Source organism: Hyla sarda, chromosome 12, assembly GCF_029499605.1.
Source record: "Hyla sarda isolate aHylSar1 chromosome 12, aHylSar1.hap1, whole genome shotgun sequence".
Taxonomy (NCBI): domain Eukaryota; kingdom Metazoa; phylum Chordata; class Amphibia; order Anura; family Hylidae; genus Hyla; species Hyla sarda.
In genome coordinates, this window is record NC_079200.1 from 20,001,286 (window position 1) to 20,021,974 (window position 20,689).

Consider the following 20,689-nt stretch of genomic DNA (forward strand, 5'->3'; position numbering starts at 1 on the left):
GCCCCCTAGCGGATTTCGGCAACGTGCCTACAAGATCCATAGTGATCAGTTCAAACGGGACCTCGATAATCGGGAGGGGGACCAGGGGACTACGGTAATGTGGCTGGGGGCTACTTATTTGGCATGTTGGGCAAGACTCACAATACCTTTCGACCTCTTTATACACACTAGGCCAGTAAAAGCGCTGCAAAATTCGGACCTGCCTCTTCTGCTGGCCCAGATGCCCCCTAAAACATGTTGATGGGCTAACTCTAACACCAGCCTCCGATAAGCTTTAGGCACCACCAATTGTTCCATATTCTCACCCCGAACCTGGTTTACCCAGTACAGCATCCGTTGGAAGACCACAAAATGGGGGAATACAGCCTCAGCTCCCGGTTGTTGTGGCGCACCTTCCACAATTAATACATTTTCCCAGGCCCGATATGGAGTCGGGTCCTGGTGCTGTGCTGTACCAAAATGTTCTCCCGAAATATTGAGGTCTGCCAACTCTGGCCCTGACGGCAGTTCCTCCACATCTCCTACCATAACGTTCAGTGGAGACGACACCTCCTCTTCCACCATAGTGGTGGTCACCCCCACTGCTAGTGCTTCTGACTCGGGTTCCCAGGGTTCTGGGGTCACCCCTAAATAGGGCCAGTCTATTGGGGATACCCCTGCCTCGCGGGTCTGGAGAAATCTTGTCTGGGGCGACATAGACAAGAACCCTGGAAAGTCTCTCCCAATTATAAGCTCACACGGTAACTTTGTGGCAACAGCCACCTCATGAGTCCATCTGCCGGGCACTGTGGACAAAGTCACTAGGGATGGTCCTTTAAGTCCCCGTGAATACACAGGACCCCAGCTTTCCGGTCCATATACTCAGTGGGCGGCACCAGGTCAGACCTCACCAAAGTAACCATGCTGCCGGAGTCCAACAGTGCTACCACCACAGTATCTCCCACCTTCACTCAACAGAGGTGACCATAGTCCATCATTTCAGGAATACCCGTGGCACACAGTCTTTGGGCACACATGGAGGCGTGGTGGGCAAAGTTAATGTCCATGGTCCTGACATGTCCCGGCTCCTGACACCCCCAACACAGCAATGAGGCGGGGTCTTTATGGAACAACTCCTGGGGAACTTTAGGGATTACCAACCGCCTGGGCAAGGGGGGGGGGCCCTGGGTTTAACAGCCCACTCCCATAGTTTCCTGGTGGCCTCGTACAATTCCACCAGGTCTGCTATCTCCAGTGCATTACTAGGGGACGCCTGGCAAACCCTGCCCTGGAGGGAGTAAGGCAGAGCCCTCCAGAACATATCGGCCAGGAGAAGGTCCAGCATGGCAGTGGATCTCAACCTTGACAATGTCATGGTCGGCAGCCTGGTCGTCGGAAAAGTCAAAGTACACCTGCTGGGATCCAGACGACAGGAATGGAGCGATAACCTCAGCCCACTGGTCCCGGGGTAACTTCTCCCTCACGGCCACTTTATCAAAGACCGTCAGGTAGGTCTCGAAATCATCCGAGGGGGTCATCTTGGGCATCGCCATTCAAACTGCTTTACGGGCGTCAGGGGTTGTCCGGGTCGCCACTGCGGTTTGTAGTGCCATTATATGCTGCAACAATAGCTGGTTAGTCTCCTGCTGATCCTTGTTGGATTCCTGCTGTTGCTTGGTGGACTCCTGCTGTTGCCTGGTAGACTCCTGCTGGAGCCTGTTGGTCTGCCGCTGTTGCTAGTTGGCCTCCATGAGCACTTTTATAACAGCCTCTATTTTGGCAACACTGCGGTCACTGGAACACTGATTTGCCTTGACTCACTGGAGAAAACACACACGCCGTACTGACAGTCAATTGTCGGCAGGATTGTTGCCCCTAGCAACAACTCTGAGGGATCATCCCAGGCTTGGTTCTTACCAACAGCGTGCTGCAACTCAGTCACTAACCTCACTGCATTGCCCGCATCCTCCACCAAATGTGATGACTCTTTCTTGCAGACAGGTGCGTTGCAGTATAGAGGCATAGACACAGGACTTTTCAAATCAAAGTTCAGTGTTTTATTCACACTTGGCAAACAGTCTTTAAACGCAGAACAAAGGAAAAAGTAACATTAGTCCACTAGTATTCCTTAGGTGTTTGTTCACACCTGAGTCCATCCCATGCTGCATCAAGCAAGTCTTTTCAAAGCCTCCAGCCAGTCTGCTCACCAGCTTCCAAACTCTCAGGGAAGATCTTTACACTCAGCTCTCTCTGGAAGTGTGAGCTGCAACTAGCAAATCTTCTCCCAGCTGGTGAAGCAAGCTGCCTTGCACGAGGCTCTTAGTGAAAAAGCCATCTCATGGCGAAACGTCAAGAAGGAGGGATATAGTTTTTAGAGCAGCACTGTCATATGGTCTAAGAGAAATAGGGAATACTGAAAGTCAGCTGGCAATAAAAAAACAATAACGCAGCCAAGTTCATTCATTAATGCTGGATGCATAACTGAAAAAGTACATACTGGCAGAATTGAGCCAGCAGGCTATAAAAGCAAATATAATCAGTAAACCCATTCATGCTAGTTAGCATATGGGAATATTTGAACACATATGTACAGTGCTGGAATTTTTAATACACCACTGCCACCTAGTGGCCAATGAGCACTAATATTAATTTAAATCAAAATGAAATAAAAGTTACGTTTTATAATTGATTTGGGTGCCTTTATTCAGGGTTATCCCTGAGGGGATTCACCCACCCAACACTTGACCATTCCCAGTAAGAGCCTTTGCAGCTATACTACAACTGCAGTGTCAGTCTGCAACATGCAGCACGGACACTGGAAAAATTACCGTCTCTCACTTCACCAAGGCCAGGAGCCTCGGATACACATATCAGCTGTCCACTATTATCCCTTTCACCTTCTCACAATATATATATATATATATATATATATATATATATATATATATATATATATATATATATATTATATATATATATATATATATATATAAATTGGCCTTTGTTTACCTACTGGACGCTCATGTCATCTTCTTTCTCCTTTTTTTTCTTTCATTTTTATTACTTTTTAATCATACTGGGACCATATTTTTTTTACTTTTTATATTATTTTTACTGTACCCTTGAGGATCGATCGCTTTTGCTATTCTCTGTTCTCTGTTTATGACCCTTTGTTGTGGATATAGGCAATGTCAGGGTATCAGTTTTCTTTACTATAGTGACCATGAGCTACACACAACATTTTTATTTCAAAGTTAATCGGAGCGTTTAAAAGGTAAAAAGAAGTTTACCAGATAGCTCACAGCCTAGGCTGTATTCTCACATTTGTTTGTAAACAATACCACCATACAATGACTGAATAGCACTGCCATACCAGAACTAAACAATACTGCCATACCGTGACTAAATAACACCGCCAATACCGTCATATGATGATTAAGTAAAATTGCCATATAAGAACCGAACAATTCCCCTGACTGAATAGCCCCACCATACCGGAACTGAAAAATATCACCATACTGTGACTGGGTAAAAATGTATCAATATTCTATAGGTCAATATTAAGACCGTACTGTGACTGAATACAGTGATCATGTTTACACATGCAATAGTAGTGTACATCTACATCCTGTATCCAGGTTAGAGGTGCCTAACAATTTACTAGAGCCTGCATGTATCCCATCCACATCTCATCCTGTATCCAATAACAAAAGGCTAAAAATGAGAAAGTTCCAAAACTAAATGTTACGGCCTAATCTCACAGTAAATGAGACCAGGTGGCCGCTATCGTCTAACAAAGCCAAAATATATGACACTTGTTGACATACTGGTAGAGGTCCCATGTCTCAATTATATCTGTGTGGTCACTGGTAATTTTCCTGTAGACGGGTACTGCTTAGCACCATCTGCAGGGGAATTTGAACAGTGCTGTCATGGGGGGGGGGGTCTTCCTCTGTCCTAGGGAGGCCATTTATGCCCATTGGTTAAGAAGTCTATACCACAGGGCCTACATAATTGAGAGCAAGAGATCATAAAAGCACCTGGGGACAGGAAGTAAGGGTGGTTGATGGGAATGGAGGACACCACAAGATGTCGTAAGGTAGTAAGACGTCTCCACCCTCCCCAAGTGGGGGTGCATGCCAAGAGGAGGGCCCTGAGAAATTGTCCCAGGTGCTGCTGTGAGTCATGGATAGATACTCGTAGCCATACCATAGTTTTATGTGTCTTCCTCTCTTCTTTTTTTCTATATACAATAGCTACTTTGTTACATGCAACTACTAACAACAAGTTAGCTTCATAGATGGTAAGAATCAGAGTTAAGACATGGATATCATTAGGGCAATTGAGATAATGAATAGATCTATTAAAGGACAACTGCAGAGGTATGACACTAATCCCCTATCCACAGGATAGGGGATAAGTGTTTGATTGCGGGGGGTCCGACCGCTGGGACCCCCCGCGATCTCCCTAACGGGGCACCACCATTAGCGCTCTTGGTGAGCGCTAAGGCATGTAGCGTCGACCTAGAGGTCGACGGGGACGCCCCGTCTCCTCACTGTCCCCATACAGTTCTATGGGGGAGGCGGGGAGGCACAAGCGCTGCCTCCTCGCCTCTCCCATAGAGATGTATGGAGGAGGCGTGCCGGCCGCAATGTCATGCTGCGGCCGGCACGCCCCCTGCATGGGACAGCCGCGGCCTCGTACAGGAGATCACAGGGGGTCCCAGTGGTCGGACCCCCCGCGATCAAACACTTATCCCCTATCCTGTGGATAGGGGATAAGTGTTAATCACGCTGCAGATGTCCTTTAAATATCTCAAGGTGAGATTGTGATAGGTTGGGTATATAAAGATCATCCAACTGTCTTCTGCAGAGAAAGGGGCCATGGCCAATGCGTATCAATGCATTAACATTAGTGCATATTTAGCATAGTTGCCGATCCTTTGCTACCTTATTTGTCATAAATAAAAATGTATCCACAGAGTTCCTCATAGGAGCTCCTGTCAAATTTAGTGCAGTTAGATACTATATTTATATTGTGCTGTATCTAAATTGTTGTTCCGTTGTGTGTGGTTAGGCAGATGGGCTTGTGTTCATGTTTGTGTCACTTATATCCCCCAATAGTGTTAACGATTGTGTCACTTGTATTTCCTATGTCTAAAGAGTAGGGGGGGAGGTCTATTCTGTATTCATCTTGGTATAATATTCTCTCAGGGGAATGATGCCATAGATTTGATTTGCTGACCGTGTGGTGACTGATGTGTGTGTACAACACAGTTACTTGTAGCTATTGTAATTCTGTAGCCTCTATATAGCTACTATCTGCATAAGCTAAGCGTGCTTCTATATATGTTCTATACATTTCTTATTTTACATGTTTCATATATGTAGTCATTACACTTATATATTAACCCCTTAAGGACCCAGCCCATTTTTACCTTAAAGACCCGGCCATTTTTTGCACATCTGACCACTGTCACTTTAAACATTAATAACTCTGGAATGCTTTTAGTTATCATTCTGATTCCGAGATTGTTTTTTCGTGACATATTCTACTTTATGTCAGTGGTAAATTTTTGTCGATACTTGCATCATTTCTTGGTGACAAATTCCAGAACTTGAAGAAAAATGTTTGCATTTTGCATTTTTTTTTTACTTTGAAGCTCTCTGCTTATAAGGAAAATAGACATAACACATAAATGATATATTGATTCACATATACAATATGTGTACTTTATATTTTCATCATAAAGTTGACATGTTTTTACTTCTAAAAACACAAAGCAAAGCCGCTCCCTGTGGAGGATCACACATGCTAAAGCTGAACAAGAACGGGGATACAGATGGTCTCTTACCTGCTCCGGTTATGTACCGGCATACACAACAATGGTTAGCGTGTGTTAAGAAGAAATTTTGATTATCCATCTGCAGCCATCCTATAGAAACTTGTATAATGCGGGGAACTTCGTAGGTAACAGGGACTTGTGTGGCGCTGACAGGAACAAAGAGGCTTCAGGTCGGCAGGTTCAGGTAAAAAAGCTTTATTCAGCCAAGATACAACGCGTTTCACTGCGCAAGCGCAGCTTCCTCAGGCATAGCAATCACAGATACAAGCAAGGTTATATACCCAAAATGTTAACCCTTTATAAACCAGTAAGGATCACAGATAAAAAAAAATGATAATTTACAATACATTAAGATTGCAATTAAAAATATATATATTCTTGGGCAACCACAATGTGAAAAAAAATAATAATGAAAATATATTTGTAATAAATGAAAAAACATAAGAAATAAAAAGAAATATGTATGATCATTAATGCCTTATCAAAGACATCAGTGTGAAAAGTGTGAAACGCCTTATCAAAGACGCCATACACTAGAGCATTTTTTTACCAAAACAGAAAATATTAATAAAAATATTATTAAATATAAACCAGTTTTACTAATGAGTATCGTTATAATAATAATAATAATAATAATAAAAAACAAAAAAATTAGATATAGATATCTAAAAAAAAAAAAAAAAATATATATATATATATATATATATATATATATATATATATTAAATGCATGTGATCATGCTCCACAGTCTGAGAAGATCAACCATGTGTAGGTTTTTTATCAAACATTTTCGATAATTTCATTAAAGGGGATATCCAGGAAAAAACTTTTATATATCAACTGGCTCCAGAAAGTTAAACAGATTTGTAGATTACTTCTATTAAAAATTCTTAATCCTTTCAGTACTTATGAGTTGTTCTTTTCTGTCTTAGTGCTCTCTGATGACACGTGTCTCGGGAACCGCCCAGTATTGAAGCAAATCCCCATAGCAAACCTCTTCTACTCTGTGCAGTTCCCGAGACAAACAGAGATGTCAGCAGAGAACACTGTTGCCAGACAGAAAAGAACAACTCAACTTCAGCAGCTGATAATTATTGGAAGGATTAAGATTTTTTAATAAAAGTAATTTACAAATCTGTTTAACTTTCTGAAGCCAGATGATATAAAATTTTTTTTTTTTTTCCTGGAATACCCCTTCAAGTCCAGACGGAGTCAAAGAAGCTAATTTATAAATCCAAAAGGATTCCCTATTGATTAACTGTTGGTATCTATTTTGTACATTGTCTGGAATATTTCCAATGATTTTTAATGTAAGATGTTCGACTGATTTTTGGTGTGTAGTGAAGAAATGCCTTGACAGACTGTGAAGCATGAAACCATGCCTAATGTTCCACCTGTGCTTGTTCATGCGGGATCGCACTGTCTGAACAGTGCGGCCCACATATTGCAAACCATAGGTGCAAGATAAAAGATAAACTGCAAAATTCGTATCACAATTGCTGTTGCCCTTGATCTTGTATATCTTTTTAGTTTGGAACGAATTAAAATCATATGTTACATTTTTTATTAGAGAGCAGCACAAACAGCGGCTGCTATTGCAAGGACTATTTCCCCAATTATGGGGGTACCTTCCAATTTTTTATCCAATTTTTTATCCAATTTTTTAAGTTTACCTGGGGCAATTAAATTATGTAAATTTCTCGAACGTCTAAAAGTGATGCCTGGATTTTCAGGGACTAAGTCCCTCAAAATGGGATCACTCCTAATAAAATGCCAATTTTTCTGAAGGATTTTTTTCAATGTTGTAAACTGCGAAGCTGCCAACATTAAAAAAAATCTTTCAGAAAAATTGGCATATTATTAGGAGTCATCCCATTTTGATCCCAAAAGCAGCAGGAACCGCATTGGGTCAAGGGGGCACCAACTAATGTTATCGATCCAATAGGAATGGGCACAGTGCCCCTTGCCCTAACAAAAATAATTTTCCATCTTGACAATGCGTGTTTGCACGCTAAACCAGCGCTCGTTGGCGTCTTGGTCCAGCTTCCTGTAGACCTGCAATGCTGCAATAAAGAAGATTTTTTAACGACAAAGCTTTACCAGTGCCGTGGCTTCATTTCTTTGTATACATTTGTTGACCTTCTCTCTTTCTACTGAGCACGGGTATGTGGATTCAGCCTCTATATTGCCAAATTCAGGTAGAAGACAGACATGGTCGCACATCTACAATCTTGCACAATGATCTAATTGCTTCTCAGCATAATATCAAAAATTAACAGGTTGTTAGTATATACGTTTTGATCAAAAAGTACAAAGCCCACTCGCCACGTCAAGGCCACCTATTTAGAGTGGGTCCCTAGCATAAAATGGCGTTGCACTGGGCGGCGACCACCACCGCCACGACACCAGTGCCCACAGGGGGAACGACCCACTGGCAGAGCGGCCCCAATGCCACTCAAACCAGTCCATGGGTCGCACCTCCCCGCAGACACTGCGCCATGGCAGCAATGGATGCCGCACAGCACCACACCAGTGTGAACAGGGTGCTACAGCTCACTTACCATGCTCTCCCAGTCAGACTGGGAGGCTGCTAGGAAAGAAATGGCCCATGTGTAGCTAACTACTACTTATATAGGGTTGGGCTGAGGGGGTGGGGAAGAGTGCAGACACATGTTCAAACAAAAAAAAAAAAGAGGGGATAGAAAACACAATGTGAATTCAGGTAGAAAACAGACATGGTGCACATCTACAATCTTGCACAATGATCTAATTGCTTCTCAGCATAATATCAAAAACTAACAGATAGTATATACGGTTTGATCAAAAAGTACAAAGCCCACTCGCCACGTCAAGGCCACCTATTTAGAGTGGGTCCCTAACGTCCCTAGCATAAAATGGCGTAGCACTGGGCGGCGACCACCACCGCCACGGCACCAGTGCCCACAGGGGGAATGACCCACTGGCAGAGCGGCCCCAATGCCACTCAAACCAGTCCAAACCAGTACTAACAACCTGTTAGTTTTTTGAAATTATGCTGAGAAGCAATTAGATCATTATGCAAGATTGTAGATGTGCACCATGTCTGTTTTCTACCTGAATTCACATTGTGTTTTCTATTTTTTTTTTAACATGTTGTCTGCACTCTTCCCCACCCCCTCAGCCCAACCCTATAGAAGTAGTAGTTAGCTACACATGGGCCTTTTCTTTCCTGGCAGCCTCCCAGTTTGACTGGGAGAGCATGGTAAGTGAGCTATTGGACCTTGTCCACACTGGTGTGGTGCTGTGCGGCGTCCGTTGCTGCCGTGGCGCCGTGTCTGCGGGAAGGTGAGACCCATGGACTGGTTTGAGTGGCATTGGGGCCGCTCTGCCAGTGGGTCATTCCCCCTGTGGGCACTGGTGTTGCGGCGGTGGTGGTCACCGCCCAGTGCTACGCCATTTTATGCTAGGGACGTTAGGGACCCACTCTAAATAGGTGGCCTTGACGTGGCGAGTGGGCTTGTACTTTTTGATTAAAACGTATATATACTAACAACCTGTTAGTTTTTTAAATTATGCTGAGAAGCAATTAGATCATTGTGCAAGATTGTAGATGTGCACCATGTCTGTTTTCTACCTGAATTCACTCTATATTGCCAAATCTGTTTAAAATATCTGTGAGTGGTATGAGCTCGTACTCTCCCTTTATATACTTAGATAATATTGCCTTATTCAGCAAGACCTAGGAGAAGCACCTGATTTACCTGGGCAAGGTGGTGAAGCAATAGCTAAGGAAGGGCTCACCATCAAACCATCAAAATGCCATGACAGAGGTGCAGTATTTGGGGCACAGGGTAAAAGGTGGATCCCTATTCCCTGAACCCTGTATCGTGAATAGTGTTGCTCGCGAATATTCGCAATTCAAATTTTATTCTCGAATATCGCATGTTCGCAAATTCGCGAATATTCGCGAATATAGCACTATATATTCGAAATGACGAATATTCCCTTTTTTTTTCACATTACGCATCACAGTGATCATCCCTTTCTGCTTCCAGCTTGTGTGGTCTAAAGAAGGCTCTAATACAACTGTGTGAGACCGCCGGGCGAATATTCGCATATGTGAATATTCACGAATATTGATCCCTCCCTTCTGCTGTTTCTATCAAGTTACACTGGTATACTTGCCATAAAGTTTATAAATTTTCACATACGCGAATTTTCGCAGATGCGAATTTACACATATGCGAAAAAAACGCGAATATTACGAATATGCGAATTTAGCGAATATATGTTGAATATTCGTCCATATATCCGTGAAATATCGCTAATTCAAATATGGCCTATGCCGCTCAACACTAATCGTGAAGTCTTTTATGACCTGGCCAATCTCTAAAACAAAAAAACAGGTCATGTAATATTTGGGGACTGCAGGGTACTATCATAGATTTGTCCCAACACCCCTAGATCCCTATTTCCCTGTTTTAAGGAAAGTTGTCAGGCCCAAGGCCTCAGTGGGATTTTACTCATTATGTATTTTAGGTGTGTATTTGTTTGTATGTACTGTATTATTGGGGCCTGTATTGTAACCTTATCACCTGACAAGATACCTCTAAGATACCTTTTTTTGAAGGTCAGTATTTTATTACATTAAATGCATTTTAGAAATGTTTGAATATTATAATAGTCCTTTAAACTTAAACATAATAAATGGAATTCATTTTTTGAATGTCACATATACTGTATATACGCCATTTTTCTACACCATTGTGTTGTAATGCTCCATCACTTTAGAACAGAAGACTCAAACTGGTGGCCCTCCAGAAGTCACAAAAGTTCAACTCCCAGCATGCCCAGAGAGCTGTTGGCTGCTGGAAGTTGACGTTCCGCAACAGCTGAAGGGCCACCAGCCCGAGACCACTGATTTAGAAGAATGTTTTGTTAACATCCCCTTTGGACTTTTTGATCATTGTGCCGTTTTGGCTAGAAAAATAGTGATACCTATTATAATTTTTACTATTTTAAAAAGGAGCATAAACCGTATATTTTAGGTTTTAATGCCATTGAAGTGGCAGCCATCCTTTAGAAAATAAAGCCCTGTACAGTATATATCTCTTTAAATGTTTTAGCTGAGGCAGCAGTATATGGACCAGGGTATACTATGCAATATGATAACATACATTACAAGTGAAGCATAGCCAGTTATGAGATCTTTGATGCAATTCTATTAAGTACAAGTGCTTCATTAGTTTTACATTGAGATCCTACAAATCCCTATAAGACGCACACCTACTGTCCACAAGTCCAGAACAGTCAGGGCTCATCTCTTTACATTACTCTCATAGACTCCCTTGGAGATAGTTGCACTAAGTCTCATCATTGAACCTAATGGGGAAAGTGGCTACACATAATTAATAAACAAGGGCCACAGGAGCAGCATTCACATTATGAGGATAGAAGATGTTTTCAAATATCTTTGTGTGTGCTATTAAGGGCAAACTAGCATTGTCTGTCCATGTAGACAGTGGATCAATGCTGAATAGTATACATTACTATTCCCACCCACATTTATTTTTGTCCTCAAGTATTTTTGTAAGTTGCTGGAGCTTCCTCAGTTCAGAGTCAAATCCTGTCTCCTTTTCCAGGGTGCTTGTAATCACATGAAAGTATTTCTCAATGTACTTGAAAAGTTCCTTTACTGCCACATCTTCTTTAAATTCGTGGGCATGTTTCTTTGATTCAGAGGTCAAGAAGTCAGTCAACTCTGTGGAGGATAAAGGAGGAGCATCTCGAATTTCTTTGTAGTAAGCCTTTACTTCTTCTTTAAATAAAGGAATGTCTTTTGCATAAAGGAGTTTGTTAGTTGGAGCTGATTTTCCTAGTTGATGTTCTGCAAGAGAAAATCCATCCATAAAAGCCTGGGCTATCACTGACAGGCAGATGTCCAACAAAACAGTCTTTTTTATGTCCAAGACAAATTGTGGATTTTTAACCCATTTTGGCCTTAAGGACTCAGACAATTTAATTTTTACGTTTTCATTTTTTCCTCCTCGCCTTCTAAAAATCATAACTCTTTTATATTTTCATCCACAGACTAGTATGAGGGCTTGTTTTTTGCGCGACCAGTTGTCCTTTGTAATGACATCACTCATTATATCATAAAATGTATGCCGCAACCAAAAAACACTATTTTTGTGGGGAAATTAAAACGAAAAACGCAATTTTGCTAATTTTGGAAGGTTTTGTTTTCACGCCATACAATTTATGGTAAAAATGACATGTGTTCTTTATTCTGAGGGTCAATACGATTAAAATGATACCCATTATTATATATATTTATATTATTGTTGCGCTTAAAAAAAATCACAAACTTTTTAACCAAATTAGTACGTTTATAATCCCTTTATTTTGATGACCTCTAACTTTTAAATTTTTCCGTATAAGTGGCGCTATGGGGGCTCATTTTTTGTGCCATGATCTGTACTTTTTTTTTATACCACATTTGCATATAAAAAACTTTTAATACATTTTTTATAATTTTTTTTTTAATAAAATGTATTAAAAAAGTAGAATTTTTTTTTTTCGTTCACGCCGTTCACCGTACGGGATCATTAACATTTTATTTTAATAGTTCGGACATTTACGCACGCGCCGATACCAAATATGTCTATAAAAAATGTTTTTTACGCTTTTTGGGGGTAAAATAGGAAAAAACGGACGTTTTACTTTTTATTGGGGGAGGGGATTTTTCACTTTTTTTTTACTTTTACTTTTACATTTTTTTTACATTTTTTTTTACACTTGAATAGTCCCCATAGGGGACTATTCATAGCAATACCATGATTGCTAATACTGATCTGTTCTATGTATAGGACATAGAACAGATCAGTATTATCGGTCATCTCCTGCTCTGGTCTGCTCGATCTCAGACCAGAGCAGGAGACGCCGGGAGCCGGACGGAGGAAGGAGAGGGGACCTCCGTCCGGCGTTCTGAATGATCGGATCCCCGCAGCAGCGCTGCGGGCGATCCGATCGTTCATTTAAATCGCGAACTGCCACCGTTTTTTTTCACAACAGCGTTGATTGTGGCACCATTAGTAATCTGATAATGTTTTATGGTGTTCAACTTTCTGATATTATATTCTGTCATCACATTAGAGGAATCTACGTCGTAGAGTTTCTTAAAAGTCTGACCATGGTGAAGCTCTAAAACAATATCACAAAGAGGAAGCCCTAAAGGATATCCTTTTTTACTCTGGAAAGACTGAAGTATTTTCTCTTTTACTTGTCCAATCGTATCACAATCCAATACATTTACTTTAAGGCCCTCCTTAGTATCTTCACCTTCTTGATCTGGTGTTTTTGGAAATTGCACATTTATCTCCACACTACTACATGTCACTGCATCTATTGGGCCTTTGTGTATCCTCTGATTTAGTGTACAAACAAGACCGTACAGAGGTTCTCCCACATATTCTCTCAAGAAACCATACAGACAAGTAGACATCCAGTTGGTCAGTAACTTTTCAACAACTGTCTCTGTTCGTCTTAGCATCAGCTTTGGATGTTTGTTACTAGATAGCTCAATAAGATCTTTAGTTAATTTTTCAAGTAGCCCAGTGAGGTAGAGTAGATTACAGTGGAAGTTAATGGTCAGGAAGGATGCAAACATACATCGATCCTTTAGTGTAAAATCATTCTGTTTTTCCAAGATATGGATAAGCAGAACTAGAAAATTTTTGGTTCTCAAATAATGTCTTCATAGTGGATACTATTTCCTCATCTTGCGTTGACTTTCTAGCTTGGAATGTTGATGGAATAGTATCACACAGTTTTTCAAATATGTCTTGCTTGCTTTTTTCAGACTCAGGAAAGAAGATATTTAGAACAAAATGTTTGTAGTCAAAGAAAGGAGTAGTTCCAAGGGCTTCCTCAGCCACATCTTCTTTATCTGTCTGAAGTTCTGCAAAACCTTCACGTATCTCTTTCCTTATTTCACACTCCAGTTCTTCAATATCTTTGCCCAGTTTCTTGCTCAGTTGTTTGGATTTGTGTCTTGTGATTAAAATGGCAGCGATAACTACAATTACAAGAAGTGGAACAACCAGGAGAATGAAAAGATATAGGAAAGAGCTTGGATTTGTTACTCTTACTTTCAAGTTGCCTAATATAACCTCAACCCACAATGGTATGCCCATAACTTTCCCAGTTAAACTTTTCTTTGCTTTACAATATATATAATCCTTAGTGAATCCTGTTATATTCCAGGCTGTACAGTTTAGTACCTCTGCCTCATAGTGTAGTTGGACTTCAATTTCATGTGGTTGAATTTTCAGTTCATCCTTTTTTTTCTCTATTTTTAGTTCAATCTCTGCATCATTCTCATTTAGTTGATAAGTACTGAAAGTAGGGTCCGCCTTATAAATTAATTCCCCACATCTCACAGTACTTTCTTCAGTGGCTAAGTTCACATAGGAGCTCTGTATGGTCTCACCTAATTTTGGAGCTATAAAATGGCAATGTGATGCATTTCCTAAGCACTTACTTCTGTCTTGATCTTTGTACATGTTCTTTGAAATGACAATATTGTCTACCAAGTCCAGATTTCTACCAGATATACTGATATTTCGACCACCACTGAGCCACATAGTATTTGGAACAATGGCTGAGCACGACACCGATTGATAGGTAATACCATTTTTGTAACAATTCCCATAAAAATCTACACAAAGTCTCTTGACTCCATTTTGACTTTGTGGCAGAGAGATCTGGGCATGAGTTTTATTTATGTGACGGGACACTTTTATTACCTGAGGTTTGCAACTGCTGGCACCAAATAAAGATACCATTGACAGATTTAGCAGATTTTCACCACCAATAAGGACATCTTTCTTTCCTACTGTGGTAACCCTGTCAACTTCCACAAATGTAATGTTGACATGGGATGAAGATTTCTGTACTGCTCTTTCTTCAATGATTCTGCATTTGTCCTCATCTGCAAAGTCTTTATTTTCACACTGGCTTAGTGGAGACATACATGTAGAAGTTTTGATACACCATAAGCAACCACTTGATATACAGTCTAAGCAACTGTTTTCTAGGTACTGTGAGCACTTCTGAAATTGGAATTGTTCTGAGATAGTTGTGCCATTACTCCGTGCTACAACAGCTAATGTGTCTGTTTCAAATGTTCTACGTGCAGAAAACTGGCAGGAACAGTTCAAGGATGGAGTTTCATTTCTGCCTGTACAAAGGGTTTCCCTTTTATCTTTATTTCTTATTTCACAGTTCCAGGCATCTTTGTCCAGTGAAGGGTTTTTCTCAATGTGTACTGAAATCTCTCCATCTTTGGGAATAACTTTGATTAGACATTTTCCATATTTATCTGAAATTCCACTCCATTTTCCCAGCGATGTAGATTCACATTCTGTCTTCATGGTGCACCTGTTCATTGAATGACACCATCCACAGTGCGGATCATATGCTGACAGGCAATCATTGCACGATTCATATTGTTCACAATTTGCAATCTTCAGACGTTTTATCTCCTTTTTAGTGGCAACATATAGATAGTTGATGTTAACAGGGTCAATGTGCATTGTTTGGAATATAGGAGCTTCATCTGGAAATGTATACAACACTTCTGGACAGTTTGCAGTGTAGTTTGAGTTTAAAGTAACCTTAAGTAATTTTCCATTTTCAGTCCCAAGAAAGAATACCAGTCTCCTTTCCACTTCTTTTACATGTACAGCAGTTAGGTCTCCGTGGGTCAGTGTTGGAGTTCCATGTAATGGTAAGAGATCATCAATAGTACCAGAATGAAGAGAATCAACGTGAAAGTCTTCATATTTAATCGATGTTTTGGCTGTCTCCAGAACCGTAAAATTATAGATGCATAATGCTGTTCTATCTGTGGATGCTTTATTGTTTGTTGTAAATATTCCAGCCCAGAGGAGACTGTCTGAAGTGTGAAATGCAAATGAGGATAAAATGATCTTTCTTTGTGGTTTGCTCCCACATATGAGATTAGACTGGGTATGATAAACCAAATACAAGTTATTTTCTTTTAGCACAACAACCCTGGCACTACTGTAATCAGACAGGTAATAAGGAAAGATAAACAAGTGCTTCCATTGGAATGCATCAACATAGTTCAGACCCAGTGTGCTAGCCTTTAATAAAGCTTTATCCCACAATGTAAAGTCCTTATTTATTTTATCTTTTGGTCTTACAGCAATGTTGTATTCAGTGTTATCACAGCCATCATTATTTTGAAATTTGGCAACAAATAAGTTAATGGAATCTTCTTTAAAGTATATAAAACCCCTTGCAGGATGTGTCCTGTTCAGGGGAACAATACAATCTCCAGCTTTTTCCACAGTTGTAAAGTTGTCCACATGGCGCTCATTACAAGTTCCTCTCTCATTCCAGCAAGTGAGCAGAGTGTCATTGTAGACAAGTAAGATTTTATTTTAATAGGTTGGTTTTTGGTCACTGTCCCCTGTGCAGATTGAATCATCTTCTCCAAATGGTCCCGTTGTTTTCAGTGGAAACAGCGCGTGATTCAATTGGTACAGGCAATTCTCTGTGGTGACTATCACATATTGTCCCCCAACAACGATGTTGTTAATGGGATATTTGAAACGAAAAGGTTTTTCATTGTAAACAGGATCGGTCAATGTGAAGATGAAGAGCAGAAAGAGCAGAATCCGTGACATCTTGATACACCAACCTCTACACTGTAGCTCTGCAGTTATCGTGTGTCTTTTTTTTAATTTTATTTTTTATTGGTATTTAATATAATAACTGTTACGCCGAGCGCTCCGGGTCCCCGCTCCTCCCCGGAGCGCTCGCTACACTCTCCCCGCTGCAGCGCTCCGGTCAGATCCACTGACCCGGGGCGCTGCGATTCCGCTTCCAGCCGGGGTGCGATTCGCGATGCGGGTAGCGCCCGCTCGCGATGCGCACCCCGGCTCCCGTACCTGACTCGCTCTCCCTCGGTCCTGTCCCGGCGCGCGCGGCCCCGCTCCCTAGGGCGCGCGCGCGCCGGGTCTTTGCGATTTAAAGGGCCACTGCGCCGCTGATTGGCGCAGTGATTCCAATTAGTGTCTTCACCTGTGCACTTCCCTATATCACCTCACTTCCCCTGCACTTCCTTGCCGGATCTTGTTGCCATTGTGCCAGTGAAAGCGTTTCCTTGTGTGTTCCTAGCCTGTGTTCCAGACCTCCTGCCGTTGCCCCTGACTACGATCCTTGCTGCCTGCCCCGACCTTCTGCTACGTCCGACCTTGCTTCTGTCTACTCCCTTGTACCGCGCCTATCTTCAGCAGCCAGAGAGGTGAGCCGTTGCTAGTGGATACGACCTGGTCACTACCGCCGCAGCAAGACCATCCCGCTTTGCGGCGGGCTCTGGTGAAAACCAGTAGTGACTTAGAACCGATCCACTAGCACGGTCCACGCCAATCCCTCTCTGGCACAGAGGATCCACTACCTGCCAGCCGGCATCGTGACAGTAGATCCGGCCATGGATCCCGCTGAAGTTCCTCTGCCAGTTGTCGCTGACCTTACCACGGTGGTCGCCCAGCAGTCACAACAGATAGCGCAACAAGGCCAACAGCTGTCTCAACTGACCGTTATGCTACAGCAGTTACTACCACAGCTTCAGCAGTCATCTCCTCCGCCAGCTCCTGCACCTCCTCCGCAGCGAGTGGCCGCTCCTGGTCTACGCCTATCCTTGCCGGATAAATTTGATGGGGACTCTAAGTTTTGCCGTGGCTTTCTTTCCCAATGTTCCCTGCATCTGGAGATGATGTCGGACCTGTTTCCCACTGAAAGGTCTAAGGTGGCTTTCGTAGTCAGCCTTCTGTCTGGAAAAGCCCTGTCTTGGGCCACACCGCTCTGGGACCGCAATGACCCCGTCACTGCCTCTGTACACTCTTTCTTCTCGGAAATCCGAAGTGTCTTTGAGGAACCTGCCCGAGCCTCTTCTGCTGAGACTGCCCTGTTGAACCTGGTCCAGGGTAGTTCTTCCGTTGGCGAGTATGCCGTACAATTCCGTACTCTTGCTTCAGAATTATCCTGGAATAATGAGGCCCTCTGCGCGACCTTTAAAAAAGGCCTATCCAGCAACATTAAAGATGTTCTGGCCGCACGAGAAATTCCTGCTAATCTACATGAACTTATTCACCTAGCCACTCGCATTGACATGCGTTTTTCCGAAAGGCGTCAGGAGCTCCGCCAAGATATGGACTCTGTTCGCACGAGGCGTTTCTTCTCCTCGGCTCCTCTCTCATCTGGTCCCCTGCAATCTGTTCCTGTGCCTCCCGCCGTGGAGGCTATGCAGGTCGACCGGTCTCGCCTGACACCTCAAGAGAGGACACGACGCCGCATGGAGAACCTCTGCCTGTACTGTGCTAGTACCGAACACTTCCTGAGGGATTGTCCTATCCGTCCTCCCCGCCTGGAAAGACGTACGCTGACTCCGCACAAAGGTGAGACAGTCCTGGATGTCTACTCTGCTTCTCCACGTCTTACTGTGCCTGTGCGGATGTCTGCCTCTGCCTTCTCCTTCTCTACTGTGGCCTTCTTGGACTCTGGATCTGCAGGAAATTTTATTTTGGCCTCTCTCGTCAACAGGTTCAACATCCCAGTGACCAGTCTCGCCAGACCCCTTTACATCAATTGTGTAAACAATGAAAGATTGGACTGTACCATACGTTTCCGCACGGAGCCCCTTCTTATGAGCATCGGATCTCATCACGAGAGGATTGAACTTTTGGTCCTCCCCAATTGCACCTCGGAAATTCTCCTTGGACTTCCCTGGCTTCAACTTCATTCCCCAACCCTGGATTGGTCCACTGGGGAGATCAAGAGTTGGGGGCCCTCTTGTTCCAAGGACTGTCTAAAACCGGTTCCCAGTAACCCTTGCCGTGACTCTGTGGTTCCTCCAGTAACCGGTCTCCCTAAGGCCTATATGGACTTCGCGGATGTTTTCTGCAAAAAACAAGCTGAGACTCTACCTTCTCACAGGCCTTATGATTGTCCTATCGACCTCCTCCCGGGTACTACTCCACCCCGGGGCAGAATTTATCCTCTCTCTGCCCCAGAGACTCTTGCCATGTCTGAATACGTCCAGGAGAATTTAAAAAAGGGCTTTATCCGTAAATCCTCCTCTCCTGCCGGAGCCGGATTTTTCTTTGTGTCCAAAAAAGATGGCTCCCTACGTCCTTGCATTGACTACCGCGGTCTTAATAAAATCACGGTTAAGAACCGCTACCCCCTACCCCTCATCTCTGAACTCTTTGATCGCCTCCAAGGTGCCCACATCTTTACTAAATTGGACTTAAGAGGCGCCTATAACCTCATCCGCATCAGAGAGGGGGATGAGTGGAAAACGGCATTTAACACCAGAGATGGACACTTTGAGTATCTGGTCATGCCCTTTGGCCTGTGCAACGCCCCTGCTGTCTTCCAAGACTTTGTTAATGAAATTTTTCGTGATCTGTTATACTCCTGTGTTGTTGTATATCTGGACGATATCCTAATTTTTTCTGCCAATCTAGAAGAACACCGCCAGCATGTCCGTATGGTTCTTCAGAGACTTCGTGACAATCAACTCTATGCCAAAATTGAGAAATGTCTGTTTGAATGCCAATCTCTTCCTTTTCTAGGATATTTGGTCTCTGGCCAGGGACTACAAATGGATCCAGACAAACTCTCTGCCGTCTTAGATTGGCCACGCCCCTCCGGACTCCGTGCTATCCAACGCTTTTTGGGGTTCGCCAATTATTACAGGCAATTTATTCCACATTTTTCTACCGTTGTGGCTCCTATCGTGGCTTTAACCAAAAAAAATGCCGATCCCAAGTCTTGGCCTCCTCAAGCGGAAGACGCCTTTAAACGACTCAAGTCTGCCTTTTCTTCGGCTCCCGTGCTCTCCAGACCTGACCCTTCCAAACCCTTCCTATTGGAGGTTGATGCCTCCTCAGTGGGAGCTGGAGCTGTTCTTCTACAAAAAAATTCTTCCGGGCATGCTGTCACTTGTGGGTTTTTTTCTAGGACCTTCTCTCCGGCGGAGAGGAACTACTCCATCGGGGATCGAGAGCTTCTAGCCATTAAATTAGCACTTGAGGAATGGAGGCATCTGCTGGAGGGATCAAGATTTCCAGTTATTATTTACACCGACCACAAGAACCTCTCCTACCTCCAATCTGCCCAACGGCTGAATCCTCGCCAGGCCCGGTGGTCTCTGTTCTTTGCCCGATTTAATTTTGAGATTCACTTTCGTCCTGCCGATAAGAACATTAGGGCCGATGCTCTCTCTCGTTCCTCGGATGCCTCAGAAGTTGAACTCTCTCCGCAACACATCATTCCACCTGACTGCCTGATCTCCACTTCTCCTGCCTCCATCAGACAAACTCCTCCAGGGAAGACCTTTGTTTCTCCACGCCAACGCCTCGGAATCCTCAAATGGGGTCACTCCTCCCATCTCGCAGGTCATGTGGGCATCAAGAAATCTGTGCAACTCATCTCCCGCTTCTATTGGTGGCCGACTCTGGAGACGGATGTTGTGGACTTTGTGCGAGCCTGCACTATCTGTGCCCGGGATAAGACTCCTCGCCAGAAGCCCGCTGGTTTTCTTCATCCCCTGCCTGTCCCCGAACAGCCTTGGTCTCTGATTGGTATGGATTTTATTACTGATTTACCCCCTTCTCGTGGCAACACTGTTATTTGGGTGGTCGTTGATCGATTCTCCAAAATGGCACATTTCATTCCTCTTCCTGGTCTTCCTTCAGCGCCTCAGTTGGCTAAACAATTTTTTGTACACATTTTTCGTCTTCACGGGTTGCCTACGCAGATCGTCTCGGATAGAGGCGTCCAATTCGTGT

General features: G+C 43.1%; 1 protein-coding gene across 1 annotated transcript; it reads right to left on the reverse strand.

Moving 5' to 3' along the window:
• Window positions 1-11,084: 11,084 nt before the first annotated feature.
• On the reverse strand, window positions 11,085-16,519 carry LOC130296266 (plexin-C1-like). The gene is given in 3 exon segments (XM_056547658.1): window positions 11,085-11,804; window positions 12,851-13,539; window positions 13,541-16,519. Coding segments are annotated over 3 exon segments (4,119 nt in total). The 3' UTR covers window positions 11,085-11,353.
• Between the last annotated feature and the right edge of the window lie 4,170 nt (window positions 16,520-20,689).